Here is a 25,995-nt window from a genome sequence, read left to right as displayed (position 1 = left end):
AATCATCGAAGTCTAAATTTATTTCAACCCCCAAATGATATCTGCTCTTTTTTTTTTAACCATGTTGGCGAAATCCGTAACGTAAGCGATTTTATGAAACCCCATAACATGAATTTAATATATTATAATAGAACTACCCGCCTCATATTTCTCTATTTATGTAGTCACCTCGTTTCACTAAAGTTATTCAAAGTTTTCCGAGCATGACCTGTATTTACACTTGAGTGTGGACATACATAACTAAAGCAACAACATTACGCCACTCTTGTCCCGTGGCCTGGTCCAAAATCTGGTCAACCAGTGACAAGGAGGGGCTTGAACCCCGAGAGCCAATCAACACGCAAACTGCGTGGAGCAAACATCCCACGTTTGTAGCACACGAGTTTCTTCCTAACTATTGAAGAAGTAGCCGTCATATTTTTTCCTGCTTCAATTCAAAGATGGTATCAACAACAGCCTTGCCCAAATGGGAGAGGACATTGCGCGTGTTTTTGTGCGTCTTTGGTATGATTTTGTCCGTTTACGCTCTTCACGTGGAGTTGTCCCGCGAGCACGACCCTAACTACAGAGCGATGTGCGATTTAGGAGAGTCGGTCAGCTGCTCCAAAGTTTTCACATCCAGGTGCTGTTTGTTGTTTTCTATTCCATTTTGTCGCGTATGATAAGAATGCGCTCGCGTGCCCACTGAGATGCCGTGTTGGAGGTTTCCGTAATCCTTCCATTCCCCCTTTCGGTGCCACGTTTTGCAGCCCCCACTCTCATGGGGGGGGGGACTTCAAATTCAGATCATGGATTATTATTATTTTTTTTTTTTTAACCTTTATGAATTTCTTTATCTTTTCACAGATGGGGTCGTGGCTTTGGCTTGGTCCAGTTCTTTGTTGCCCAAGATAACCCTTTGAACCAACCCAACAGTCTTCTTGGAATCGTATTTTACACTCTGCAGCTTGGCTTGGGTAAATCTGCCTCCTCTAAATGACAGACTACAGATATTGTGTGCGGTTGTAGAAGCAACAACAGCAAAAAGCGGAAACTAGAATTTTGGTTTGCATTCCAGCTCAATTCACTCTACAATAGTTGGAATGTGATATTTTTATAACTGCACTGTGATAAATTGTCTGCTTGAATTTCTACTTGAATCAAATTATTCAAGCACAGTGTCTGGTTTGTTTTATTAGTTTTATTGTTATACTAGTATACATCTTTTGAAAAAGATTTTTCCAAAACGGTTTATTTGTTTCTGACACAGGTGTTACCCTGTCCAAAAAAGCCGCTCTGTTCTTGGTGTTCTCCTCCTGGGTGTCTGTAGCCGGCTCACTCTACCTGGCCTCCATTCTGGCTTTTGTCCTGGGAGATTTCTGTATGGTGTGCGTGTCAACGTACATCGTAAACTTTGCCTTGCTTTATACCAACCTCAAGCGAAGGAGCGCCATTGAAGGGAAGAAAGCGAAGGCGGGATAATCTTTTTTTTTTACACATTTTTTTACATTCAACATGTTTTTTACATTCTCTCTCTTTCCTCGACCAAAGTCAGATCTTACGCCTGCTGAGAGTTTTTACAAAAAAATCACAATTTCATTTTCCATTCAGCTTTTTTTAAACATTTGTTACCTGTCCTCATGAATTTTAGTTCTATAATAAACTTAATTGATGTTCTTATTGTGGAACTTACCTGATGAAGTAGTACTTGTGCTGTTTTTGTAATACCACAAAATGCCACAAGAGGGCGCCAAAGCCGTGAAGGTAGTATTTGCATCAATGCTGTGCAGTATGTCATACATTTGTGTTCAAATATACGTTTACTTGCACAAAGTATTTTAGTGTCCAGAAAAGTGTTATGTAAATAAGATACATGGTTATTATTATATTTGTTTCCAGAATTGCTTGACGGCCAGATGAAATACTTGCATAGCTTCCCCACCGCCGTGTGAAAGAATGCAACATTCCAAAAATGAAATTCTTGAGCACACCTTGACTTGGTGAAAAGAGAACTTGGAGAGGACTGTCTGCATTTTCCTCCCAGCTATGATCGTTTGTAACCCAAACCGGTTGCTTCTGCACAGAAACATTATCCTTATAAACATTTTTATTTGACTAGAGTGCCTCGTTATCCGATTCATACAGCGGGCATAAAGTAGTGCTCTCCAATTTGTCAAATTGTGGAGATTTTATTGACATACCACCAGCAGATAATCAACAAGTGCAATTTTCCCAGCGCCAAAAGAATGTGCATTTATCGAAGACAGAAAAAGTGATAATGATGTCCTGTGGGAGGGGCTTAACCCCAAACAGGTGACATGCCCACTCAAGGTTAATATCGTGAAACGTGCAAGATTTGTGCATTTACGCAATGGCTCGGAGGGAATGGCTCAATGTATTGGCCGTGCTCAGCTTTATATCTGCAAGTAAGTCGAATCCAAATTCTGTACTTATTTTATGTTTTGAACGTTAATAAGACATCCAAAATAGGATATATTCATGCTTTGGATGATCATGTGACATTTGAAAGTACTTAATTGTATGAACAAACCCATGCAAATGTGAGATGTAGAGTAATTTATATGTATTATACTCAGACTATATTTTAAACCTTTGTACAATCTTTTCAATTTTGTCAGATTTTACAGAACAATTTTCGTCATGTTTATTTTGAATGTTACTTGACAAAAAGTTTTTCATAACACAAATCTAGTTTTGAAAAACAAATATTTAATTTTGAAAAGTGGACGGCGTTAACTGTGGTTGAAGTATGTTTGCTATTTTTCCAAAAAATGCACTCACTAATTGTAGTGTGTTTTCAGCAATTTAATGTCAACAAACCTGTTTTTGACAAGAAATAATTTCCGTGCGTCTTTCCGTTTTTTTTTTCTTCCAGAGTCAAATGCTCAAATGGATGGTAAGTTCAGATCATATGTAAATACAATTTTTATTCAAGAGAATTTTCCTCGGAAATACTCTCTTCCTAGTGTGTGGCAGGCCTCCGAGGAACACCAAGATTATTGGAGGTGGAGCTGCTCAAGAAGGAAGTTGGCCCTGGCAGGCGAGTCTTCAGAATTTAGGCATTCATGTTTGTGGTGGTTCCCTCATCAACAAAGAATGGGTACTATCTGCTGCCCACTGTTTCTCTGGGTAGGTCACCCAACATAAAGATATTTTCCTTTTTAGACAGTCTAATCTTTGGCAATGTCTTTGCAGCACAAGTACCTCCGGCTGGGAAGTTTCTCTGGGTCGGCAGAACCTACGGGGAAACAACCCAAATGAAATAACCAAAACTGTGGACGCGGTCATTTTGCATCCAGGCTTTGATATTTTCAGCTTGGATAATGACATGGCTCTGCTCAGGCTCTCTTCGCCGGTCATATTCACGGATTACATCAAACCTGTGTGTCTGGCATCTCATAACAGTGTGTTCAATAATGGCACCGCTAGCTGGCTCACCGGTTGGGGAACGGTCCAGGTCGGAGGTGAGGCTTTCTAATTTCGGATTCAAATGTGGTTTGACCTAATCGCTGCCACTGTCTTTAGTGTCGCTCTCATCATCGGGAACGCTGCAAGAAGTGAAAGTCCCAGTTTTGGGAAACAGACAGTGCAACTGCTTGAATGGAGTCGGTTTAATCACTGACAATATGATCTGTGCTGGTTTTCTTGAAGGAGGGAAAGATACTTGTCAGGTAGGCCACTTACTTTTTAGATTTTTTTTTTTTTGTAAAGGTAAAAGATGTTTCATCTTTTCAACCTCAGGGTGACACAGGAGGTCCAATGGTGAGCAAGCAGGATTCCATCTGGATTCAATCTGGAATCATCAGTTTTGGATTAGGCTGCGCTCAACCAAATAATCCGGGCGTTTATACAAGAGTGTCCAGCTACCAGTTCTGGATCGACTCCCACATCAGTTCTGATAAACCGGGATTTGTACAATTCAACTCCAGTGGGATAGACGCTGACACCAACTACACTTGTCCTGGTCTGCCTCATTTAGATTCAACCGAAGATCTCGTGCCCATCCTGTCAAGTGCTGAATGTCAGTCACGAATAAATTGGTGTTGTTGGACCTCAGTGGTGATCCAGTCTGACCGGGTTATAATGAGATTACATTTTTTTTCAGTGTGTGGAATACCATCACAGAAGCACAAGGTGGTTGGAGGAGATGTTGTTTCACAAGGAAGTTGGCCTTGGCAGGCCAGTCTGCAGAGTTTTGGTGGCCATGTTTGTGGAGCTACGCTTCTGAATAGAGAGTGGCTCCTGTCTGCTGCCCATTGCTTTGCTAGGTGGGTCATTAAAAAAAAAAAAAACCTTTTCATTGGACCATCTAACCTTTTGCATTCTCTTCAAAGCACAAGCACTGCCGGTTGGTCAGTTTCTCTCGGCCGTCGGAACCTCGAAGGCTTTGAACCCAACGAAGTGACCCGGAGTGTCGCCGCAATCATTTTGCATCCGTTATTCGACAGTGTCATTTTCGACAATGACATCGCTCTGCTCAGGCTCTCATCCGTTATCGAGTTCAACGCCTACATCAGGCCGGTGTGCCTAGCGGCAAATACCAGCGTGTTTAACAGCGGTACCGATGCCTTGGTCACCGGTTGGGGATCAATCCAGGAAGGAGGTGAGGAACCTCAGAAGTCGGGACTTAACATCCGACTGACTGTGCCTCATATTCTTTCTTTTTTTTAGTACCTCTGCCATCCCCTAAAACTCTGCAAGAAGTGGAAGTCCCGGTTCTGGGAAAGCGACAGTGTGGCTGTCTACTAGGAGTGGGTTTAGTGACAGATAACATGATCTGTGCTGGTTTTCTTGAAGGAGGGAAAGATGCTTGTCAGGTAAGACTGCTTCTCATTTGGGTTTCTTTGACAGATACTTTGAATGAATGAATGAATCTTTATTTCTAAAGATTTATTTCTTTGTCTCCATGCCTTCAGGGAGACTCGGGAGGTCCAATGGTGAGCGAGCAGGATTCTATCTGGATCCAGTCTGGAATTGTCAGTTTTGGATTTGGCTGTGCTCATCCAAATCACCCAGGTGTTTATGTAAGAGTGTCCCGCTACCAATCCTGGATCGACTCCCACATCGCGTCTGATAAGCCGGGCTTTGTGCATTTCAACTCTAATGGGCCGGATGCCGATAGCATCTACACTTGTTCTACACCTCCTCCTGATGTTCTGCTGTCCAGTGCTGAAGGTGTCTTAGTCTTCACATTTTTTTCAGTTTCTACACCTTCCTTGGATTCTGATGAGATTTCATTTTTCAGTGTGTGGCAGCCCAACACTGAATACCAAAATTGTTGGTGGTGTCGATGCTCAAGAAGGAAGTTGGCCCTGGCAGGCCAGCGTGCAGCTTTTTGGTGCCCATGTTTGTGGCGGATCACTCATCAACCGAGAGTGGGTCATGTCTGCCGCTCACTGCTTCTCCAGGTGGCTCATCCGAACATGAACATTTTTCTTCTGCTTTGACCTTCTGACCTTTCGCATGCTTTCTGTAGCCCAGATACCTTCGGATGGGAAATTTCTCTTGGTCGCCAGAACCTGCAGGGAAAAAACCCACATGAAATTTTCAGAGCTGTCCGTGCAATCATTTTGCATCCGGGCTTCAATATTTTCACCTTGGACAATGACATCGCTCTACTCAGGCTCTCCTCAGCGGTCACATTCACAGATTACATCAGACCTGTGTGTCTGGCATCCCACAATAGCGTGTTCAACAGTGGTATGGCGAGCTGGGTCACTGGTTGGGGAACAATCCAAGAAGCAGGTGAGACGCTGAACATTTAGTCAAATCGAGTTTTCTGGAATGAGGGTATATCTGATACACCGCCACTATCTTGTTTAGAGCCCCTCCCCTTTCCCGCCAAGCTACAAGAAGTGAATGTCCCAGTCGTGGGGAACAGGCAGTGTAACTGCCTAATTGGAGTGGGCTTAGTTACAAACAATATGATCTGTGCTGGTTTTCTTGAAGGAGGGAAAGATGCGTGTCAGGTAGACTGTTTTTTTTTGGGGGGGGTTGTAAAATGGATTTGAACAGACAGTTTTGCTTTACTTCCTCAGGGGGACTCAGGAGGTCCAATGGTGAGCAAGGAGGGTTCCATTTGGATTCAATCTGGAATCGTCAGTTTTGGATTTGGATGCGCTCGACCAAATAATCCGGGCGTTTATGCAAGAGTGTCCAGCTACCAGTCCTGGATCCACTCCCAAATCATTTCTGATAAGCCGGGATTTGTACAATTCAATTCCAGCGGGCTTGATGCTGATAGCAGCTACACTTGTTCTGGTCTGCCACCTCCTGTGACTAAAGGTCCAGCTACCAGCGCAGAGTCAGTGCCTGGCGTATCAAGTGTTGTGTGCGGCATCCCCCCACTGAACACCAAGATTGTTGGTGGTGTAGACGCTCAAGAAGGAAGTTGGCCCTGGCAGGTCAGTCTGCAGAATTTCGGTCGCCACGTTTGTGGCGGCTCACTCGTAAACCGAGAGTGGGTCATGTCTGCGGCCCAGTGCTTCCCCAGGTGGGTCATCCAAACGAACACAAATCCAATTCTTCTGCTCTGACCGTCTAACCGCTTGCATTCTTTCCGCAGCACAAGTACACGAGGCTGGTCGGTTTCTCTCGGTCGCCAGAACCTGCTAGATAAAAACCCAAATGAGGTTTCCAGAACTGTCAACGCAATCATTTTACATCCAGACTTTAACATTTTTAGCTTGGACAATGACATGGCTCTGATCAGGCTCTCCTCACCGGTCACTTTTACAAACTACATCAGACCAGTGTGTCTGGCTTCTGATGCCAGTGTGTTCAACAACGGAACAAACAGCTGGGTGACTGGTTGGGGATCAATCGACGAAAAAGGTGAGGCGCTTGTTATGTCGTATTTATAGAAAATACCTAATAGAGTGACATTATATTATTCAGTGCCCCTCCCCTTCCCCGGAACACTGCAAGAAGCAAAAGTGCCGGTTCTGGGAAACAGACAATGTAGCTGCCTGAATGGAGTCAATTTAGTAACGGACAATATGATCTGTGCTGGTTTTCTTGAAGGAGGGAAAGACGCCTGTCTGGTAGAGTACTTTTCTTTTTTTTTTTTTTTCCAAGAGTGTTGAAATCGGTTTTGACAGTTTCTCTTTACTTCCTCAGGGCGACTCAGGAGGTCCAATGGTAAGCAAGCAGGGTTCCATTTGGATCCAATCTGGAATCGTCAGTTTTGGAATTGGATGTGCTCGGCCCAATCTGCCTGGAGTCTACTCCAGAGTTTCCCGCTATCAGTCCTGGATCAACTTCCACATCAGCTCTGATAAACCGGGATTTGTACAATTCAACTCCAGTGGGCCGGATACTGATAGCAACTACACTTGTCCTGGTCTGCCTCCTCCTTCGACAGAAGAACCATCCAGCACTTTGACAACAGCTAAAGTTGTCACAGTGGATCCAGTGGCGACCATATCAAGTGCTGAATGTAGGTCACGGTCACCAAATTACAATCCGTGATAAGAACTGGAGTTCACTTCAAATAGCTGGCATATTTGCAGTGTGTGGGAGCCGTGTACGAAACACCAAGATTATCGGGGGTGGTGATGCTCAAGAAGGAAGTTGGCCCTGGCAGGCCAGTCTGCAGAATTTCGGCGGCCATGTTTGTGGCGGTTCCCTCATCAATAAAGAATGGGTGATGTCTGCTGCCCACTGCTTTAACAGGTGGCTCATCCGAACATTTTTCTTCTGCTTTGACCTTCTGACCTTTGGCCTTCTCTCTATAGCACAACTAGCGGCGGGTGGTCAGTTTCTCTTGGTCGTCAGAACCTTGTGGACACGAACCCAAACGAGGTTACCAGAACGGTTGCCGAGATCATTTTGCATCCATTATTCGACAGTTTGATTTTCAACAATGACATCGCTCTGCTGAGACTCTCCTCTGCAGTCACGTTCACAAACTACATCAGTCCCGTGTGTCTGGCTGCCGATGGCAGCGTGTTCAACACCGGTACCAGCGGCTGGGTCACCGGGTGGGGAGACATGCAGGAAGGGGGTGAGCAAGAACATGGTTTTTAAAATCAAAATTCATTGTTCAACTAAGTTCATATTTTTTGCTGTACGTTTTAGTGCCCCTTGGCTTCCCCAAAGCGCTGCAAGAAGTGCAAGTTCCAATTGTGGGGAACAGACAGTGTAAATGCCTACTTGAAGTGGATTTGGACAGTATGATCTGTGCTGGTTTTCTAGAAGGGGGCAAAGACACTTGTCTGGTAGACTTATCCTTTTTTTTTTTTATATGAAAAGATTTTTTTTTTTTAAACACTTTCTATTCACACGCTCAGGGAGACTCAGGAGGTCCAATGGTGAACGAGCAGGATTCTATCTGGATCCAATCTGGAATCATTAGTTTTGGATTTGGATGTGCACAGCCGAATCAGCCTGGAGTCTACACGAGAGTTTCCAGCTACCAGTCTTGGATCAACTCCAGGATCAGCACTGACAAGCCGGGCTTCGTCCACTTCAAGTCCGACGGGCCGGATATCGATAGCACCTACGCTTGCCCCGGTCTGCCTCGTCCTGTTACTGATTGCCCTGCTACAACAGGACCAGATCCAGAACCCATATTGAGTGCTGAAGGTGTGTAAGGATCACTGATGTTCAGACTTTCTACATTTGGGTTCTGATGAGCTTTCATTTTGCAGTGTGTGGCAGCCCAACACTGAACACCCAAATTGTTGGCGGTATAGATGCTCAAGAAGGAAGTTGGCCCTGGCAGGCCAGCGTGCAGATTTTTGGGACCCATATTTGTGGCGGTTCTCTCATCAACCGAGAGTGGGTCATGTCTGCCGCTCACTGCTTCTCCAGGTGGCTCATCCGAACATGAACATTTTTCTTCTGCTTTGACCTTCTGACCTTTGGCATGCTCTCTGTAGCCCAGATACCTTCGGATGGGAAATTTCTCTTGGTCGCCAGAATTTGCAGGGAAACAATTTAAACCAAGTGTCTCGAACTGTCGACACAATCATTCTGCATCCATACTTCAACCCTTTGAGCTTGGAAAATGACATCGCTCTGCTTAGAGTCTCTTCACCGGTCTTATTGACCGATTACATCAGACCGGTGTGTCTGGCATCCCACAATAGTGTGTTCAACAATGGCACTGATAGCTGGGTCACCGGTTGGGGAGAAGGCCAGGAAGGAGGTGAGGCACCAAATACAATTTTCCAAACTAAAACAAGAGAATAAAATGTGAGTATATCTGATACAATGCCATTGTTTTGTTTAGTGCCCATCCCTTTCCCTGGAACATTACAAGAAGTGGAGCTCCCGGTTCTGGGAAACAGACAATGTAGCTGTTTAATCGGAATGGATTTAGTCGCAGACAAAATGATCTGTGCTGGATTTCTTGAAGGAGGGAAAGACACTTGTCTGGTGGGGTTCTTATCCTTTCCTGCTTGTTTATTTTCACGATTCTTATTATTTTCTGTCTCCACACTCACAGAGAGACTCAGGAGGTCCAATGGTGAGCAAGCAGGATTCCATCTGGATTCAATCTGGAATCATCACTTTTGGATTAGGCCGCGCTCAACCAAATAATCCGGGCGTTTATACAAGAGTGTCCCGCTACCAGTTCTGGATCGACTCCCACATCAGCACAGACAAGCCAGGATTTGTACAATTCAAGTCCAGTGGGATAGACGCTGACACCAACTACACTTGCCCTCTACCTCCTTCTAAAGCACCTTCTCCAAAAGAATCCACCTCAGCAACACCAAGCCCAACACTACCAAGTCCCACCGGTTACCACCTTTTCTATGCTTCAATTGTGCTCTTGACTTGCTATCTGTCTCATTTGGCACTTTTATTGATTCAGATCAAGTGTGCGGCACTGCACCGTTGAACAGTCATGCGGGTGGCCAGCGTGGATTTGTCGCAGGTGGGACTTGGCCTTGGGTCGTAAGTCTTCACAAAAACGGCTCTTACGCTTGTGCCGGAACACTCATCGCTTCTCGATTCATCCTCACTTCTGCCGAATGCTTCTCTGTGTACGTATTTGATCCCAAATCTTTACCATATCAGTATATTAGGATTTTTTTATTCTCAAATGTAAATGCTCTACACAGTTCTTATCCAATCCCAAGAGACTGGACTGCGTATCTGGGACAGAAGTTTTTCAACCGCGTGGATGAGTTTGAAATGTCTTCAACTATTGACAAAATCATCTTGAGCAAACTGCCAGGTTCCAACATTGCCGTGCTACGGCTAACAAAAGATGTTTGCGTGAACGATTACCTCCAGCCCGTGTGTTTGGACATCACCAATAATGTCTCTTTCCCTGTTGGAACTCGGTGCTGGACGGCTGGTTGGGGAAAAGCCAACACAGGTGAGGACACAACTGTCGTGCACATTTTGCATTAACGAAAAAACAAAAACGTGCGTGTTCTCTCTGCAGGTTTTGAGAAATCCGAACATCTAAGAGAACTTGGAACTGTGGTAGTCAGTTGCGGGAGTGCCGCTTCTGATCAGGAGAACATTTGTACTTCCACCTTGGACCTTCAACAGGTGACTTCCTTACACTCATGTGTGATTTCTTCCCATCAAGGTCGCTCATTGCCCTAATTGTCTTTTTAGGGAGACGATGGCGGCCCTCTGATCTGTAAATCCGACTCATCTTGGTTCCAGGCGGCCGTCGTTACAACAGGTACTCGATTGCTCGCCGCCAACGTGGAAGTCTTTTCCAAAATGTGGCGTTTTGGAGCATTCTTGAAGGAAGTAGTCGGCGACATTCCATCTCCTGCGACTACGTCCTCAGCAGGTGCTCCACGTCGCTTCTCCTCGTTCCTTTTATTCTTAGTGACTTTGACCTCGGTCTATCTGGTCTTGTGCGAAGCTTGAAACTTTGAATTGCTAAGGGGACTAAAAGTGTATTTTGTCACACAAGTAAATGAGAAAAAAAAAACCCACAAGAATTTTATTCATTATTGTGAATAATTTTAACAATAGCATCATAATGTTGAAAAAAAAAAAAAAACATTTTAGGATGTCATACAAATGCAGGCTTGTCTAAAAAAAAAAAAAAGAATTCTAGTGCAAAAAATGTCATTCTGTATGTTGTCATAAAATTCAATGGAATGGGCATCACCAATGGGACTATGACGTCATAGTTTTGTGCAGCTTCAAGCAAAAAGCTGAAAGGAACTAAAGCTATTTTACTACGACTGCGTGAGAGCGTCACCCCCCGGGCTGTCCGATGCCACGCCATCGGTATCGTTAATCATCTCCTTGTATTTACTCTTGAAAAATCCAACCTATGAATATAAAAATGTTGGAATATTATCAGGATGTATTTGTGTGATATATCCATTTTGTCCCACAAATGTATATTCTCACCTTATAAAGGACGGCCGAGAGTATCAGCAGTATAGCCAGACCCCCTAAAGAACCACCAATAATCTCTTTCGTAAAGTCCGGTTGGGGATACACCGCCACCTCTGTTTCAATCTGAAATTCCGATGAACATTTCCGTCAACACATTGGAGCCGTTCCATCTTGATGCAAAAATTACCTTGAGCACAGGAGGATTGTTGTTGGATGAAGTTGAAAAGAAGATGTACTGATTCTTGTCATACTCCAGACTGGTTGTAGTGGTAAAGATGAACTTAGCCTCATGGAGTCCAATCTGTTGAATCCATGCTGAACTCATATCGGCGACTATTTTGTAGCGTTTGCCCTCCAGCCTTCCCATAAAGCGATTGCACTTGAACACCCGGCACGTGGCCACCGAGCAATCCTGTGGGATACCCGAGCACATTTCAGTCACATCTATCTCACCCCATAAAAAATTCTCGGAACTTGTCTTACCACTTTTTTATTTTTTCGCATCTGACCAACCAAATCTAGGACATTCGCCTCTTCATCGTGACTGTATTGACAGTCTGGAATCTGAAATGGAAACATGTTACTTTAACAGACGCTATGTCAAGGCTAGCCTTGGAGTGACTACCTGTAAAGAGCTCAGATTTGCCCAGATGTCCTTTTCACCCAGCTTTACGGGTACTCTGACCGCTACTGTGACGTTAAAGGCTCGAATGTTGTTGGAAACCTAAAATCAAGTCAACAGTGGTGCTTCAGTAAAACGAATCAACCTTGAAGACCCCCCCCCAACCCATTCATGACTTTACCAAAACAGATTGCCGAAGTGATTTCCGCACATCATTCTTTCCATAGGTGAAGTTGATGTAACTTAGAGAACTGGAAAAAAAAATCCGATGAGTGGCTAGGTCAATTAATGTCCACCTTATCATTACTTCCCAATACAAACCTTTCCATTGTAACAAAAATACTGTACTTGACGCCGATTTCTTTCTTTTTGAAAAGTCGGCTCAAAGCCGAGTGTCGCTCGTTCCCACTAAAATAGAAACAAACCTAGAGTTGCGCAACCAATGAAAACTCCTAACGGTTGAAGACGTCTACCTCGTTGCATTTGCCGTGACAAAAATCGTCTCATCCGGTCGGCTGTTGGATTCGATGCCGTACGAAACCACAAAGACAGCCTGAAAAGTCAGATTTGGTTTGAGTCTTAGGAACAGGCAGAAAGTGTTAAGCGCAGAGCCAACCGTTGAGTTACTCCTCAAAATAGGCTTATCGACGGTGCAGTCCGTCTTTCCCCGAGATAGGCCAGCTTCACTGTCCAAGGAGCTGCATTCGATTCGCCCCTTTTAAGGAGAAAAGATATCACAATCTCGCGAGCTAGAAGACCGAGCCTTGTCTGGTTTCATCCCGACCTTCAGGACGGTAAACTTCCTGTAGGAGAACTCTCCTGGGTACGTGAGAACAACGAGGGTGTTGTAGGAGTTTTCGCCCAGGTTCTCCACCGACACGGTAACATTCAAGAGTTCATCGATGCCCACTTTGACCTCCAAAGATCTGCTCCGCGATCAGAGAAGTCAAACGCGGCTAAAGCCGAACTTAAAATTGTCCATTTTACCTGCCAAAGTTGAAATCCAGCTCGAGGTTATCGACACATTTGTTGTCAGCGCCGCAGTCGATCTCAAAGGCCAACTGCGGAGAGCAGATGATCGGTGAGCATCGTGCCAGATCTCGAAAGCTTGCGAGGCAAAGTGAACTAACCGGATGAATCGTGGTCGTTTGGGAAGGTCGGTGGAGACTCGGGCTCAGATTATCGGCACCGGGCAAACCTTCAAATGTGAACCTGAGCTCGTTCTCGAGGGAATTCAAAGCGTCTTCTGGGCACGGCTTTCAACATCGCCGGATGAGAAGCACGTGAGTCTCAAACAGTTGTCCTCGTTCCCGTCGAGCGACTCACCTCGATGAAGAAATTGACGTCGAAGCATTCTGTCATTGATAATTCGAGATCCGCCGTGCCGCTCTTCTCTCGGATTTTCTCTCGGATGTAAGCTCGGCTGTTGGGCACCTTGCGGGTGGCGTCCAGCGTCAACGTGTAATTGACTCTTGCCCTCGCTGTGACATTTTCAAGTTGAAAACATTAGGGTGATTCACCAGCGAGTCGCTGGATGACGACTTGAGAGTCAAGCACCTCTTTGTACGTTTGAGTATTTTTTCATCCCAAAGCAGACCTTTGCCTCAATCTTCTTTGGGTTCTTGCAGTCGTTTAGTTTAGTCGAGACTAGTTTTGGGTTGTAGGTCAGCGTGCTCTCGATCGTGACGATGGGTCTGGATCTGGAAGCAGACGCAGTTAGACACGAATCGTCTTTTGATTTGGGTTTTGATGTAGAATCTCTTACCTGAGTAAGATGACTTTTCCTTTTGAGCCTACTGCAAAGTCAGGCAGGTTGTCCCCGCTGAGGTCCGCGGACGACTGGCTGATGGACATGCCGAAGAACCTGAGTCCCGACTGCATTTTCGAGCCAGCGATCCTCTACACGAACACATCTTTATTTTTGAATCCTTCCGAGGACTTTGGCTACAGAGCGGGAGTCCCTTGGGATTCACCTGTGAGATTGTATCCGAGATCGTCGTTCGCTCGCCGTGAAATATGTAGACGCAGCCGTGTCCGTCATCCTCCAACGGCGCCCCGACCGCCAGGTCATTGAGTCTATCCGAGTTGATGTCAGGCAGGACGGCAAGGGAAGAGCCAAAGCGCCCTCTAGGGGATCGGCCTCCTCTGAGGACCACCGGAGAGTCGAATCGACATTCGACTCTCTGTACGTGAAAACGAGTCAGTCTCGATAGGATTGATTTTCAAGAGAAAAAAAAAAAATCTCGAGACTCACCGAACCAGTCAAGGTGCAAACGTAAACTCTCCCTTCTCTGTCCTCTTCCACAAACATCGGCGCAGAGATGAGGACGATGTCCGTGTTGCCGTCCCGAGTCACATCCATGGCGCAGACCACCGCCCCGAAATATTCACCAATATGATACTGCAGCAATGAAAACCTTAGCAATGCAAAATCTCTAGATTTCATTTTCTTTCAAATGAATTGGGCTGAATTTGAAAAAGCTTACCTCCCATTGGAAGGGATCTATTGTTTGTTCAAAGCCATTTTGGGAAAATACCATCGCAACACCTCGATGTTGATATCTCGGAGCACCGGCGACCGTCAACCTTACGTTGCCTCTTCGGGCAACCGTTATGGAATAACCTGAAATTGGAAGTTGTGCAATGTAGCTCCTGATCCAGCAGATGGCGCTGTTTGTGTCTTTTGTCCCAATAACTCTTGAATAATTCATACAGATTCATTTCTAATGTTCATACCCAGATAGCTGTCCGGGTCAAGGTTCGTTGGGAAATAAGAAGGTCCTCGTGAGCCTGAGTATGTTTGGAAGCCTCCTCTCCATTGGTTTGCCCCAACAGCCGCTATGTGCACTTCCCGGATTGACTACATGAATAGAAGAAACAGAATTTGAAACAAACAAACAAAACAAAACAATGTTTTGCAAGCGTCCTGTGTTTTGGTACCCTTGGCACGTAGGCAGCACTGAATCCCCGCTGAGCCATCTCCATTTTGAGGCTCTCACCGCTCGATTGAGAGCCTGCCATAAAAAGAGAAAACCATTTCAAATGGATTTCTAGCTTGCAGAATTTTCCATCGGTAGGTACCTTCAATAGCAAAGATGCTGTCCTGCAAAGTCTGCCGGATTGCTTCGAGAGCCATGAAGTTCTCCACTCGAAACACACGGTTCGTTGTGGGGACAGACGCGATGGTGTCCAGCTCGTTTTTGGCGTTTTGGTTGCTAAATGCATTGCCCACCTTATGGAAACGTCGACATTTATGAATGTGACCTCCCGACTTCGAGTCGTCGTGTGCAATACGACTCACCCCAATAGCAAATCGAACTATTTGTTTTTTTCCGGCGGCAGCTACTACTGTACTGAAGGTTCCACTGTCATGAGATCGCCCATCTGTGATGACAATTAGAATCTTCTTCACGTTGGGCCTGGAACCTTTGCTCTCCACAAATACCTTGTCCCTGTACCAACACAAAGCACTTGTCAATCAAGATTCAGATATACAGAAGCATGAGGGGGAGAGGGGAAAAAAATCTTACACAACTTCGCGGATGCCTTTAGCTGTGTATGTCGAGGAGCGTTTCTGCTTTATTCCGTTGATGTCATTTCTCCAGGTGTTAATGTTGAAGGTATTAAAATAATTATGGATGGTGACGTCGTCAGAGTACTGGACTACGGCGAACTTAGGAAGGTAAAAAAAGTCATTATAAATATATAACATATATCGTATTATATATATATATATATATATATATATATATATATATATGATATATAATATATACATAAATAAAATAAATGTACAGGATAATACAGAAAATAAAACAAATAAAATATCATATGAATCTAAAATACATATTAAAATACATCCTCAAAATAGTTTTACAGTCGCTCACCTGGGAATCTTTGTCCAAAAAGGAGTTGATGAGATTAATGACAAAATTCTTCATTCTTGTAAAGTCTTGTGCGGACACACTTCCCGAGCCATCCAGCAGAAATGCGATGTCTGCTCGACTTGGGCACCCTTGTCAAGAAACAAAAGATGAGTTGATTTTATCTCACTAGCTGAAGGACTTCCTAATGTTTTATCCAGCTCAAATACCTAATTAAGGTCCTCCAAATATTTGGCTTTCTAATTTGATTTGAATGGGTGGGACTGCGTATCCCGCCTCTCTAGCGCCATCTTGCGGCTGTAATTGAATTTGCCAAAAGAAACCACCGCACCAAAGGAAAAACAACCAATCGGGCACCTGGGTGATTAACTTTGGCTTCAGGAGTTACAATGGAATATCTCCATCCAAGTGGGCTATTGCAACAGTAAGGTAAATAATATACTATTTAAAATGTATTGTATTGCTAAAATGCTTTAGTCTTGTTTTAAGACCAACATGTAGAGCCCTCCTTGAGTTGATGTCATACAGATTTATGGCTTTGAAACTGATTGACAAAGATAAAGATCAAACACGGGTAAGGTTGACCTGGTGATGCCGTACAAGTAAAACAGTTGTGGTATAATAAACGCAGCTTTTTTGTACATAGTGTAGAAGTATTATCTTGATAATCTGTTGGAATTGTGTCTACCGGATGTGAGTGACTTGCTGCTGCTGCTGCTCTCTGGTCTTTTTTATGCTATTTCATATCTGTAAGGCGGCCTTGAGTGCCTTGAAAGGCGCCTTATAAATAAAATGTATTATTATTATTATTATTAGAATGAGCTAGCATTAGCATCTTTGATACATGACTTGATTATTTTCATCGAGTCTCTCTTTGGCATTGTCAACATCCGGCTGTCATCTTTAGGAACAAGAGTGGGACCTGATTAAAGAGAAACAAATCGAATTCGGTCGGGCAGCTGAGCGGATTCGAAAGTGACACGGAATTATCTCGACAGGTACATTTTGGATTTTGAAATGCCCTCTTTGAGATGATTATGTAAAGAAAAAAAGTGAAGCACCGTCAAGAGACGAAGGTATTGGAGGTTTGACGTCATTAGAGGACTCAATCTGAAAGCACATGCCGTCGTACATGGTGATGCTTCCACAATCTTTGGGGATGGTCGGACCACACGCCTGCCAGGGACCAACCAGTTCAGTGGCGGGATTAGTAAGAATGCACACACACACTGTGCAATGTGCAAAAGGACTGTGACTCACCATGGTGGCTTCTGTAGTTGGATTAAATGTCATGGTCAAACCAAGAGACATGTTGACGGCAAAAGAGGGCACTGTGAGGAAGACCGGACAAACGTCAAGAGCACTCGCCGATAATTTGGGCCCGATGGAGACATAGCGCTAAAATGTGCTTTTTTTTTCTCCTCAGGCAGAAAAGAAAAACAGGTAGTAACTAATGATCTCAGTCAATCCCATTGTTCACGGGCATACTATCTAAAGTTAAGGTTCCTTTGCTAACCAAAAAAGGAGCACCTATAAGCACATGCCACTCACCTGGAACTAGAAGCTCTTGGCAAGAATCTCTGGAGCATTTAAAGATTTTTCCTCTTCTGTCTGAATATTGAACGAGGGGCGCGCTGACCAACAAGCTGTTCGAATAGAATCGGACAAGCAATATGGTAACGCGACTACATTTCACATTTCAATTCAATACCTTCACTCACTCATTTTGTCTTTGCACAATCTGGTATCCAAAACCATCTGCGGGGTTTGATAAGGTCTTCCAAGGCACAGGGTCAATATTGAAGCCAATTGTAGTTTTGAATACTGAGGAGAAAGGAAAACAAAAAGTGATCGTCCGTCTGTCCGTTGAGTCAACGGACTCATCTTACCTGTCGTAAAAAGTGTTGTCCAAGAGAGCCAGTCCATCGTGCGACTGCGCCCAAACTCTTCAAGTGCTGCGAGGCAACAATCGGGAAGTGGCCGAGCCAAAAATGGACAGAACCGCCAGGGCGACAGCTAAAAGGGGTAGTAAGTGAAACTCGCATGTTAGATAACTTTATCATCTCATTTGGATCACTTTATAATCAACTTGATTTCTTTTTAACACAGCATTTGATCTTTCTGCTATAATACTGTTAAACATGTGAAACTGACTCCTCACAAAATATACCAAAATAACCAGATTTGTTTTTTCTTTCTTCCTCTTTTTGGTTTTACTTCCTCCCACACTGTCTCATTCATTATGAGCAGCAAGTTCCACATTGCAGCAGATATTTGTGCAATATCCCCCTTTTTACATTCTCATCACTTAGTCAGACATTTCAAACGGTTGAAGTATTTTGGCCAGTGACGCATCATCCAATGTGTAACATGTATTTAGCGACAATGTAGCAGAAGGTGTTCAAATGCAAATGACGTGTCAAATGGGAACTTGGCGTGGGATCGACCGCAAGCCTTATCAGAAAGTCAGATTATATTTTCTGCAAAGGTGAGCTGCACAATTTTCCCACCCTTAAGGTCAAAAGTGATAGAAAAAAAAAGATTCTCCACGACTAGCCGCACCGGCACATACGCGAGTGACCTTTACAGCGCGAGCCAGCCGACCAAGCGAGAAAGGACGACAGGGAAAGGTCAGCGAAAGGTCAAGGATCAGCTCGCTCTGCCTTTACCGCAAGCGGGTCGGATTACGAAAGGAGCGTTCGGTATCGCGTATATAACGTTATCGTGCTTCTCTCCTATTCCCGATTGGTTGCTTCGGCTCCACAAAATCTGTTTTTTAGAAAAGTATTCAAACCTGCACATGGGGACCAGTAACAGCTTTGGACCAATTGAAAACTCAGATATGTTTGTGACATAAATTTTACTCACATTTTTTGCCATAGTGTATTTTTTTAATATTTGAGTGCACTTTTGTGGGTTCCTTGGCCTCACCAAAAAATGTGACCCCAAATCTCACCACATTCTCACACAGTTTTCCCTTCCCTGCCGTTTTGCAGGCACTTAGACCTTTCGCTGGCCACCAGCCATCGCAGCACTCCGGCTGGAGACGCGCTGAATGTCACGAGTCGTCTCCGGTTGCGTCCTGTTCTATTTATAGCCGAGCAGCTGAAATGTGAAGGGTCACAACGGGAGGATAAATACAAGGGCCGCTCGGTCCAGAGGGCGTCGCAGACGAAGGCCACTTCTCTACCTCCCTCTTTCTTCTCCCAGCTCTCCTTCTGATCTCAAAAGGTAAAAAGTCTTTTCATTTTTTCATTTTAAAGGACGGTGTGCAATGTACATTTCAATTCCACTAACTTAGCTGTGACGCACTAAAAATATCTTATATGAATTCTTTTTCCCTGTCTCCCTCTCATATAGATGCATTTTTACAAACGGGCGACAAGTTATTGTGTACATAATTGACTGTTTAATTATTTTACAAGTGTGATTGCCCACAACATGATATTTAGCAAAACCTTGGGGAAGTTCTTATGAGGTGTTGAACCAACTCACAATTAAAGCAGTTATTGTTGCTACCTTGACTGGACATGACTTGCATGGTGTCTTATCTCATACTTTGCTGCTGCATTGCTGGGCTGTGTATATTTAGTTCAGTTTCAAGTTCTCTTGAAGGTCACAGATAAGAGAGGAAAAAATGGAATAGGTCAGGGACGCTCGAGTGGAAGGGGGTGAAGAACCAGGCCGCCATTTGCTGGTCTACCACCAAACATTTGACCACCACGTTGCTCTTTTATCTCCACAACCAGAGTCAAGATGCCTCACGCATACCCCTTCCTCACTCCTGAGCAGAAGAAGGAGCTCAGTGACATCGCTCACAGGATCGTCGCTCCCGGCAAGGGAATCCTCGCCGCCGACGAGTCTACCGGTAAGGACATCCGTCCGTGTCCCGATACTTTTGTCTAGATGATCCTCACTCATCTTGTCCACTCCAGGCAGCGTCGCCAAGCGCTTCCAGAGCATCAATGCTGAGAACACTGAGGAGAACAGGAGGCTGTACCGCCAGCTCCTCTTCACCGCCGACGAGCGCGTCGCCCCGTGCATCGGCGGTGTCATCCTCTTCCACGAGACCATGTACCAGAAGACCGACGGTGGCAAGGTCTTCACCCAGCACCTGAAAGACAGAGGCATGGTGGTGGGCATCAAGGTCGACAAAGGCGTGGTCCCTCTCGCCGGAACCAACGGCGAGACCACCACTCAGGGTGACCTCATTTCGAGCAGCGTGTGAAAAACGGCCAGATCGTTTTTGACTGAAGCTCGGTGTTTGCTCCAGGTCTGGACGGACTGTATGAGCGCTGCGCCCAGTACAAGAAGGATGGCGCCGACTTCGCCAAATGGCGTTGCGTGCTGAAGATCACCCCCACCACTCCCTCAAGACTGGCCATCATTGAGAACGCCAACGTTCTGGCCCGCTATGCCAGCATCTGCCAGATGGTAGGACGGGGAGGGGCCGCGCGTATCTGGTGACACCTCCCGAGGCGCTTCCTAACGCTCTCCTGCGTTCCTCAGCACGGCATCGTGCCCATCGTGGAGCCCGAGATTCTCCCCGATGGCGACCACGACCTGAAGCGCTGCCAGTACGTCACCGAGAAGGTCCTGGCCGGCGTTTACAAGGCTCTGTCTGACCACCACGTCTACCTGGAGGGCACTCTGCTCAAGCCCAACATGGTTACCGCCGGCCACTCCTGCTCCGTGAAGTACAGCAACCAGGAGATCGCCATGGCGACCGTCACCGCGCTCCGCCGCACCGTGCCCCCCGCCGTCCCCGGTGCGTCCATTTTCTAAACTTTACCGTTCTCATTTGTTTCTCATTCACTAAGTCATTTGTGCTCTTTTCCCACTTAGGCATCACCTTCTTGTCCGGCGGTCAGAGCGAGGAGGAGGCCTCGGTCAACCTGAACGCCATGAACCAGTGCCCCCTGCACAGACCTTGGGCCCTGACCTTCTCCTACGGACGTGCCCTGCAGGCATCAGCCCTCAAGGCCTGGGGCGGCAAAAAAGAGAACGGAAAGGCATGCCAGGAGGAATTCATCAAGAGAGCTCTGGTGAGTTTGACAAACTAAAAATAAATGTGGCAAGAGTACTCCCTTTTTTTTTTTTTTTTCTTTCCTCTCACAGGCCAACAGCCAGGCGTGCCAGGGAAAATACACTTCCTCTGCAACCAGCACCGCCGGCGGAGAATCCCTCTATGTGGCCAATCACGCTTATTAAACCAGCACGTTGGCCCACTCACGCCGACTACGCCCATCGCTTGATTGTGTTTGTCGTCTCTCGGTTTAAACGTGAGCATGGCCTCCATTCCCTTGACCTTTACGCCCAATCGCACCTTCTCTCAGGTGAATATTCCCACACTGTTTTTACACAAGTTGTACTACTTTTCATTGGATTGATTCCATCAAGCACAGTGATAGAATTTATACTGGTTCAATGGAATAAAGAGTTGACCCTTCTATGTGGTTTGACTTTCTTCCTAAATAAATACACACTAGTTTATACTCTCGATGAATTACTTCTCCAGGTGATTCATCAAATCTAACATGGAAAAGTTTGAATGTGATTCATCCATCCATCCATCCATCCATCCATCCATCCATTTTCTGAACCGCTTCGTCCCCTCGGGGGTCGAGGGCGTGCTGTAGCCTATCCCAGCCATCGTCGGGCAGTAGGCGGGGGACACCCTGAACCGGTTTCCATCCAATCGCAGGGCACACAGAGACGAACGACCCTATGCACTCGTACTCATGACAATTTAGAGTCTTCAATCGGCCTAGCAAGCATGTTTTCGGGTTCTGGGAGGAAACCGGAGTGCCTGGAGAAACACGGGGAGAACATGCTAAACCCACACAGGGAGGGCCGGAGGTGGAATCCAACCCGCACCCTCCTAACTGTGAGGCGGACGTGCTACCCAGTGCGCCACAGAGCTGCCTATGTCACGTTCCTCCATGTTGTCTGTTGTCATGGTTTCGCCCGTGTGCTCGCCCCTCCCCTCCTGTGTGCCCCTGATTAGTTTGATTATGCTCACCTGCCTCTTGTTACCTGTCATGTATATAAGTCCTGTCTGACCCCCATGCCCGGTCGGATCATTGTCTTTTTGTCGCTGTTGTCTTGTTGTCGTAATGTCTTCACATCTTTTGTCTCACGTCCCTGTCGGTCAGTCATGTTAGTTTGTTAAGTCATGTCAGTTTTGCCGAGTCTGTTTTTGAGTTCCTCAAATAAACCCTGGTCCAAGCTGCACTTGGTCGCCCTGCTCCATTCCTCAATCCTGACAGCCTAAAGGTGATTCAGAAAGATTTTTTTTTTTTTTTTAAATCAACATTTCCATTTTATGTCTGTTACAAAAGATGATTGCCCTGCAAGAAGAACACAAAGACAGAAAGACCCGGAAGCGTCGCTGCGTCCGGGGGGTTTTCCGTAGCTAACGGACACACGGATAAAAGCATTTGTTAGCTTAGCTGTTCTTGACTGAAATCTCCCAATTTGATTTGTCCTACTTTAAGGTCGACATTCCTGGTAATGCATTTTTACAACATTACCCTGAATTTTAAACATGGCTTGCCTCACCCACTAACCTTTGGACTTTAGCATGTTTTATTACAGCATTACTTTCTTTTATGAAATAAGAACTCAGGAAACCTTGTTAGACCTTTTTTGATGATGGTCATATAAATCACGATCACGCCCTCATATTTAACCCTCAATAAAGTTTGAAAGAAAGTCCAAGGGACCATTTAGGGCCAGCAGAGGACAGTGTTGCATGATGTCCGGGCCAGGATTTCACATTGTCTGGCCCCACATGGACCCGTATTACCGGTTCTATCAATCTGTTAATAAGCTTTAGCGTCCTGTCAGTCACGCTAATCCTTGATCATGTTCCTCAACGAGGAAGTGAGCCTATTAAATGTCTTGGGTGTCAATCAAGTTGCAAAATGATATGTGAAACATCCCCGCTCACAATATTAGATACACCTGCATTAAGGTGTTGATGAGACTCCAAAGACAATTAATCAATGCCGCTCCATTTGTTTCTCTGCATGTTATAACTCCAGATTAAGCATTCAGTCTGATGAAAGGAACAAGAGTGTCAGAAAAAGAAAGAAGAGAAAACAAAACATTGGGCCGACACCTGGCATGCGAGCGGCTCTCAAGATAGCAAAGGCAAACAGGTTATTGTTTACTCTCCGTTAATTACTTCTTTATTTCAATTACCTTTTCAAATCTAACATTGAAAAGTTTGAATGTGATTCAGAACGATTTTTTGTCTTTTTTAAATGAACATTTCCATTTTATGTCTTACAAAAGATGAATGCCCAGCAAGAAGAACATGAAGACGGAAGTGAGTCCGGGGGGGTTTCCGTAGCTAACGGACACACAAAGTTGTTGTCTGGGTCGACACCCGTGGAGGTGAAAGTGGCAAAACTAATGTTAGCTCCTCCCACTTGCGCCATAATCCAGTTTTGGTAAAAAGACACGCGGGTAAAGGCTTCGGGAATCCCGATGGCGCAGGGTATGCCGAAACTGGCGAGGCCGGCCTGGATCCACGCTGAGCCTTGCTTACACTGCACCGGTCCGCCCGAATCTCCCTGAAAAAGACATTTTGAAAATCACTAACCGAGCTCAGAATGTGTACGTCAGATATGCAGAAAGTAAAACGGTGCTGCTATATGCTAAGAGATCAACCTGGCATATTCCTCTGCCGTCCTCCCCTGCGCAGATGGTATTGTCGGCGATGACGGCGTTTTCCACCAAGCTGTAGACGCAGCTGCATAGCTTGTTTCCAATGATTGGAATTTCAACTTCTTGCAGTCTCTCAAAGGCCACATTTGGCTCTGCGGGAGAAGGGAAGTTAATCCCACCATTGTTTTTGAAGTATTCCGCTCCACTGTTTTGTTCTGCCTTGTTTATTGTGTGTGTACTCCCACTGCCAATCACTAGATAACGCCAGCTTACTTTGAAACAACCCAAGCAGCGAGCATTTCAGCCCAGCCCAGCCCAGCCTGGATTTTGCGGACGATCACCGCCAGGTGCTTTTTATGCCTACACAAAGCTGTAATTGATTTTCTAATGTTCCTGTTCCTGCGTGACTGACGATAATACTCACCGTCAGCTCCGAGTCTGCCCCATCCGGTGCCCCAGCACCTGGTCCCGTTGTTGAACTGGCTGGAGTTACTTGCCATGCAAATGGGTCTGATGAAGTTTGTGTAAGCGATGGGGCTGCTCAGCCTCATGAGCGCGATGTCGTTTTGAAAGTTGGTGTCGTTGTAGTCGGGATGAACGATGATCCGGGCCAAAGTGCGGATGACCTCGTTCGCATTTGTGGTACTTTGATTCAGTTTTCCAAAGTACAGCAGCCAATTGTCAACGGCGGTGCTTCATTTGGGAAAAGACACAAATCCTATGAAATCTTTCCACGTTCAATTTTCCGGTTTACGTGATGTCACACTTTAAGCACAATTTTTACACTGAACAAATGAAATCTTGCAATGTGCCACATGCCGGAGTAAAGAAGCAATGAACTATTTCTAGAAATGCTTGAATCAGACTTACGTTGAAATGCAGTGAGCTGCCGTGAGCACCCACTCTTCGCTTATCACGCTTCCGCCACATATGTGAGCGCCCGAAAAATGCAAGCTGACTTGCCAGGGCCACGCGCCCTCTGATGCATTTTCACCTCCGACGATTCTCGGGTTGAGCGGCGCAATTCCGCATTCTGCAGTGGAGCAAAGTGAACGTATGTAGTATATGTATATGTATATATATATATATATATGTATATATAGTAGCGTTATGCGACTGAAGCATATTGATGAACTTACCCTGAGCGTTTGAGGCACCTGTAGGAAGGAGATAAACAAAACAAAAAAATCAAGCTGGTGATTGTAAATAAGGAAAGTAGTCAAATAACATCATTGTCAGAATCAATTTGACCTGAGTTTGATCCTCGGGGCAAATCTAATGTGTACTTTATCTTTGTCAATAAACAATAAAAAATAATAATGATAATAATAAAAAAATAACGGGATAGCATGAATATATTTAACTAGCAGCCAAGCTAAGCTAAAAGGTAGAAAATGTATGGATAAAGATGTAAATAATACATTTGTTTTTATTTCAGCAGCTAAATGAAAAGTCATTGTGTGTGTGTGTGATGTCCTCACCTAGAATTGTGAGTAGTATCCCCAAAAGGAGAGCCCACGTTGTCCGCAGCATTTTGCTCAAGTGTACACGCAATCTTGATGATTTCATTTTCTTTTTCATCCGTCTATTCATATGGTACAGTGGCCACTCCTTTGCCACTCCTCTAAGACCAGTTCTTGTAACACCTGCTTGCATGGTGACAATCATTATCTCTGCAAAAATTCCAGCTTAACTCTAGCGACTGATGAGCCTGAAATATGGAATGTGCCCCCACTGGTCTTTATCGGTTTTTTTGTGCACGACATTGCTCTGATATGAATTTTGACCATTGTGGTCTAATTTTCTCGTGAAGTTTCCTGGTATGGCTCAAGGAATTGTTTCCTCAAGTTCTAAACGTGCCTTGCCTCCCTCACCCACTGACATTTGGGCGTTAGCATATTTTATGGCAGCTTTACTTCATTTTGTGAAATAAGAACTTGGGGTACCTTGTTAGAACTTTTTTGATTATGGCTATATAAATCACGATCACTCCCTCATATTTAATCCTCAATAAAGTTTGAAAAATTGTCCAAGGGACCATTTAGGGCCAGCAGGGGGCAGCGTTATATGATTACCCAGGCCAGGATTTCACGTTGTCAGGGCCCACATGGACACAAAGTACTTGTTCTATCAATCTGTCACTAAGATTTAGCGTCCTGTCAGTCACGTTAATCTTAGATCATGTTCCTCAACGAGGAAGTGAGCCTATTAAATGTCTTGGGCGTCAATCAAGTTGCAAAATGATATGTGAAACATCCCCGCTCACAATATTAGATACACCTGCATCAAGGTGTGGACGAGACTTCAAACACAATAAATCAATTCCGCTCCATTTTTAGTCTCTGCAGGTTAACTCCAGATTAACCATTCAGTCTGATGAAAGGAGCAAGAGTGTCAGAAAAAGAAAGAAGAGAAAACAAAACATTGGGCCGACACCTGGCATGCGAGCGGCTCTCAAGATAGCAAAGGCAAACAGGTTAATAACCC

At 45.1% G+C, this 25,995-nt stretch overlaps 6 protein-coding genes across 11 annotated transcripts; 4 read left to right on the top strand and 2 right to left on the bottom strand.

Annotated features, from left to right (window-relative positions):
• The first annotated feature begins 359 nt into the window (after nucleotides 1-359).
• On the top strand, nucleotides 360-1,676 carry vkorc1 (vitamin K epoxide reductase complex, subunit 1). Its single transcript, XM_085903217.1, has 3 exons — nucleotides 360-622; nucleotides 847-956; nucleotides 1,250-1,676. The coding sequence occupies exons 1-3, from the start codon at nucleotides 441-443 to the stop codon at nucleotides 1,459-1,461; spliced, it is 504 nt and encodes a 167-aa protein (XP_085759343.1). The 5' UTR covers nucleotides 360-440; the 3' UTR covers nucleotides 1,462-1,676.
• A 665-nt stretch (nucleotides 1,677-2,341) lies between these two features.
• LOC147039835 (serine protease 33) lies at nucleotides 2,342-4,749 on the top strand. The gene is made up of 8 exons (XM_085904616.1): nucleotides 2,342-2,405; nucleotides 2,876-2,896; nucleotides 2,967-3,129; nucleotides 3,196-3,464; nucleotides 3,526-3,671; nucleotides 3,742-4,007; nucleotides 4,449-4,521; nucleotides 4,672-4,749. The coding sequence occupies exons 1-8, from the start codon at nucleotides 2,351-2,353 to the stop codon at nucleotides 4,747-4,749; spliced, it is 1,071 nt and encodes a 356-aa protein (XP_085760742.1). The 5' UTR covers nucleotides 2,342-2,350.
• Nucleotides 4,750-5,367: 618 nt separating this feature from the next.
• On the top strand, nucleotides 5,368-12,363 carry LOC147039834 (transmembrane protease serine 9-like). Of its 2 annotated transcripts, XM_085903177.1 has the most exons (18): nucleotides 5,368-5,408; nucleotides 5,477-5,745; nucleotides 5,824-5,969; nucleotides 6,039-6,493; nucleotides 6,566-6,834; nucleotides 6,898-7,043; nucleotides 7,120-7,438; nucleotides 7,512-7,674; nucleotides 7,737-8,005; nucleotides 8,080-8,219; nucleotides 8,292-8,586; nucleotides 8,652-8,814; nucleotides 8,883-9,151; nucleotides 9,236-9,381; nucleotides 9,452-9,749; nucleotides 9,824-10,333; nucleotides 10,403-10,512; nucleotides 10,582-12,363. In XM_085903177.1, exons 1-18 carry the CDS (start codon nucleotides 5,383-5,385, stop codon nucleotides 10,843-10,845), a joined length of 4,257 nt encoding a protein of 1,418 aa, XP_085759303.1. In that variant the 5' UTR covers nucleotides 5,368-5,382; the 3' UTR covers nucleotides 10,846-12,363. The 2 variants fall into 2 exon arrangements, with proteins under 2 accessions (XP_085759303.1, XP_085759304.1); XM_085903178.1 differs by lacking the exons at nucleotides 5,368-5,408; nucleotides 5,477-5,745; nucleotides 5,824-5,969; ... (1 more) ...; nucleotides 6,566-6,834; nucleotides 6,898-7,043 and having other exon boundaries at nucleotides 7,158-7,438; nucleotides 9,824-9,995; nucleotides 10,074-10,333.
• On the bottom strand, nucleotides 10,912-17,882 carry LOC147039833 (integrin alpha-M-like). 5 transcript variants are annotated; one of them, XM_085903180.1, is made up of 29 exons: nucleotides 17,724-17,882; nucleotides 17,556-17,658; nucleotides 17,386-17,480; nucleotides 17,095-17,165; nucleotides 16,896-17,010; nucleotides 15,838-15,965; nucleotides 15,481-15,623; nucleotides 15,252-15,402; nucleotides 15,032-15,182; nucleotides 14,891-14,964; nucleotides 14,687-14,810; nucleotides 14,437-14,573; nucleotides 14,205-14,351; nucleotides 13,924-14,133; nucleotides 13,716-13,849; nucleotides 13,508-13,650; nucleotides 13,277-13,431; nucleotides 13,081-13,206; nucleotides 12,938-13,011; nucleotides 12,735-12,876; nucleotides 12,567-12,665; nucleotides 12,424-12,503; nucleotides 12,272-12,358; nucleotides 12,132-12,201; nucleotides 11,954-12,052; nucleotides 11,812-11,892; nucleotides 11,516-11,740; nucleotides 11,341-11,451; nucleotides 10,912-11,258 (listed from the first exon to the last, which is right to left on the bottom strand). In XM_085903180.1, the coding sequence occupies exons 1-29, from the start codon at nucleotides 17,758-17,760 to the stop codon at nucleotides 11,163-11,165; spliced, it is 3,408 nt and encodes a 1,135-aa protein (XP_085759306.1). In that variant the 5' UTR covers nucleotides 17,761-17,882; the 3' UTR covers nucleotides 10,912-11,162. The 5 variants fall into 5 exon arrangements, 4 of the variants coding, with proteins under 4 accessions (XP_085759306.1, XP_085759305.1, XP_085759307.1 ...); XM_085903179.1 differs by having other exon boundaries at nucleotides 12,424-12,665; XM_085903182.1 differs by lacking the exons at nucleotides 10,912-11,258; nucleotides 11,341-11,451; nucleotides 11,516-11,740 and having other exon boundaries at nucleotides 11,812-11,911; nucleotides 12,424-12,665.
• On the top strand, nucleotides 16,742-21,284 carry aldoab (aldolase a, fructose-bisphosphate, b). The gene is made up of 8 exons (XM_085903199.1): nucleotides 16,742-16,832; nucleotides 18,831-19,065; nucleotides 19,584-19,702; nucleotides 19,770-20,036; nucleotides 20,108-20,268; nucleotides 20,344-20,602; nucleotides 20,680-20,879; nucleotides 20,953-21,284. Exons 3-8 carry the CDS (start codon nucleotides 19,591-19,593, stop codon nucleotides 21,043-21,045), a joined length of 1,092 nt encoding a protein of 363 aa, XP_085759325.1. The 5' UTR covers nucleotides 16,742-16,832; nucleotides 18,831-19,065; nucleotides 19,584-19,590; the 3' UTR covers nucleotides 21,046-21,284.
• A 1,714-nt stretch (nucleotides 21,285-22,998) lies between these two features.
• LOC147039831 (chymotrypsin-like protease CTRL-1) lies at nucleotides 22,999-25,092 on the bottom strand. The gene is made up of 6 exons (XM_085903201.1): nucleotides 24,990-25,092; nucleotides 24,648-24,665; nucleotides 24,379-24,541; nucleotides 23,933-24,201; nucleotides 23,512-23,660; nucleotides 22,999-23,414 (listed from the first exon to the last, which is right to left on the bottom strand). The coding sequence occupies exons 1-6, from the start codon at nucleotides 25,087-25,089 to the stop codon at nucleotides 23,118-23,120; spliced, it is 996 nt and encodes a 331-aa protein (XP_085759327.1). The 5' UTR covers nucleotides 25,090-25,092; the 3' UTR covers nucleotides 22,999-23,117.
• Between the last annotated feature and the right edge of the window lie 903 nt (nucleotides 25,093-25,995).

The sequence above is a fragment of the Syngnathus leptorhynchus genome, chromosome 22 (assembly GCF_054491065.1).
Source record: "Syngnathus leptorhynchus isolate UIUO chromosome 22, UIUO_Slep, whole genome shotgun sequence".
Lineage (NCBI taxonomy): Eukaryota > Metazoa > Chordata > Actinopteri > Syngnathiformes > Syngnathidae > Syngnathus > Syngnathus leptorhynchus.
This window is presented reverse-complemented; position numbering and strand designations above follow the sequence as displayed.

Bases quoted from the DNA above. Each gene is read 5' to 3' on its own strand.
- vkorc1 (XM_085903217.1), top strand. From the start codon at position 441: ATGGTATCAACAACAGCCTTGCCCAAATGGGAGAGGACATTGCGCGTG. The intron at 623-846 runs GTGCTGTTTGTT...ATCTTTTCACAG, and splicing joins TCCAAAGTTTTCACATCCAG to ATGGGGTCGTGGCTTTGGCT. The intron at 957-1,249 runs GTAAATCTGCCT...TTTCTGACACAG, and splicing joins CACTCTGCAGCTTGGCTTGG to GTGTTACCCTGTCCAAAAAA.
- LOC147039835 (XM_085904616.1), top strand. From the start codon at position 2,351: ATGGCTCGGAGGGAATGGCTCAATGTATTGGCCGTGCTCAGCTTTATA. The intron at 2,897-2,966 runs GTAAGTTCAGAT...CTCTCTTCCTAG, and splicing joins GTCAAATGCTCAAATGGATG to TGTGTGGCAGGCCTCCGAGG. The intron at 3,130-3,195 runs GTAGGTCACCCA...ATGTCTTTGCAG, and splicing joins GCTGCCCACTGTTTCTCTGG to CACAAGTACCTCCGGCTGGG.
- LOC147039834 (XM_085903177.1), top strand. From the start codon at position 5,383: ATGTCTGCCGCTCACTGCTTCTCCAG. The intron at 5,970-6,038 runs GTAGACTGTTTT...TTACTTCCTCAG, and splicing joins GAGGGAAAGATGCGTGTCAG to GGGGACTCAGGAGGTCCAAT. The intron at 6,494-6,565 runs GTGGGTCATCCA...TTCTTTCCGCAG, and splicing joins GCGGCCCAGTGCTTCCCCAG to CACAAGTACACGAGGCTGGT.
- LOC147039833 (XM_085903179.1), bottom strand. From the start codon at position 17,760: ATGGACTGGCTCTCTTGGACAACACTTTTTACGACAG. The intron at 14,574-14,686 runs GTATGAACATTA...TTCCAATTTCAG, and splicing joins TGACCCGGACAGCTATCTGG to GTTATTCCATAACGGTTGCC. The intron at 13,850-13,923 runs GTGAATCCCAAG...GTGTTCGTGTAG, and splicing joins TCTCGGATACAATCTCACAG to AGGATCGCTGGCTCGAAAAT.
- aldoab (XM_085903199.1), top strand. From the start codon at position 19,591: ATGCCTCACGCATACCCCTTCCTCACTCCTGAGCAGAAGAAGGAGCTC. The intron at 20,269-20,343 runs GTAGGACGGGGA...TGCGTTCCTCAG, and splicing joins ATGCCAGCATCTGCCAGATG to CACGGCATCGTGCCCATCGT. The intron at 20,880-20,952 runs GTGAGTTTGACA...TTCCTCTCACAG, and splicing joins AATTCATCAAGAGAGCTCTG to GCCAACAGCCAGGCGTGCCA.
- LOC147039831 (XM_085903201.1), bottom strand. From the start codon at position 25,089: ATGAAAAAGAAAATGAAATCATCAAGATTGCGTGTACACTTGAGCAAA. The intron at 24,202-24,378 runs GTAAGTCTGATT...TCCCAAATGAAG, and splicing joins GCAGCTCACTGCATTTCAAC to CACCGCCGTTGACAATTGGC. The intron at 23,415-23,511 runs GTTGATCTCTTA...TGTCTTTTTCAG, and splicing joins ACGGCAGAGGAATATGCCAG to GGAGATTCGGGCGGACCGGT.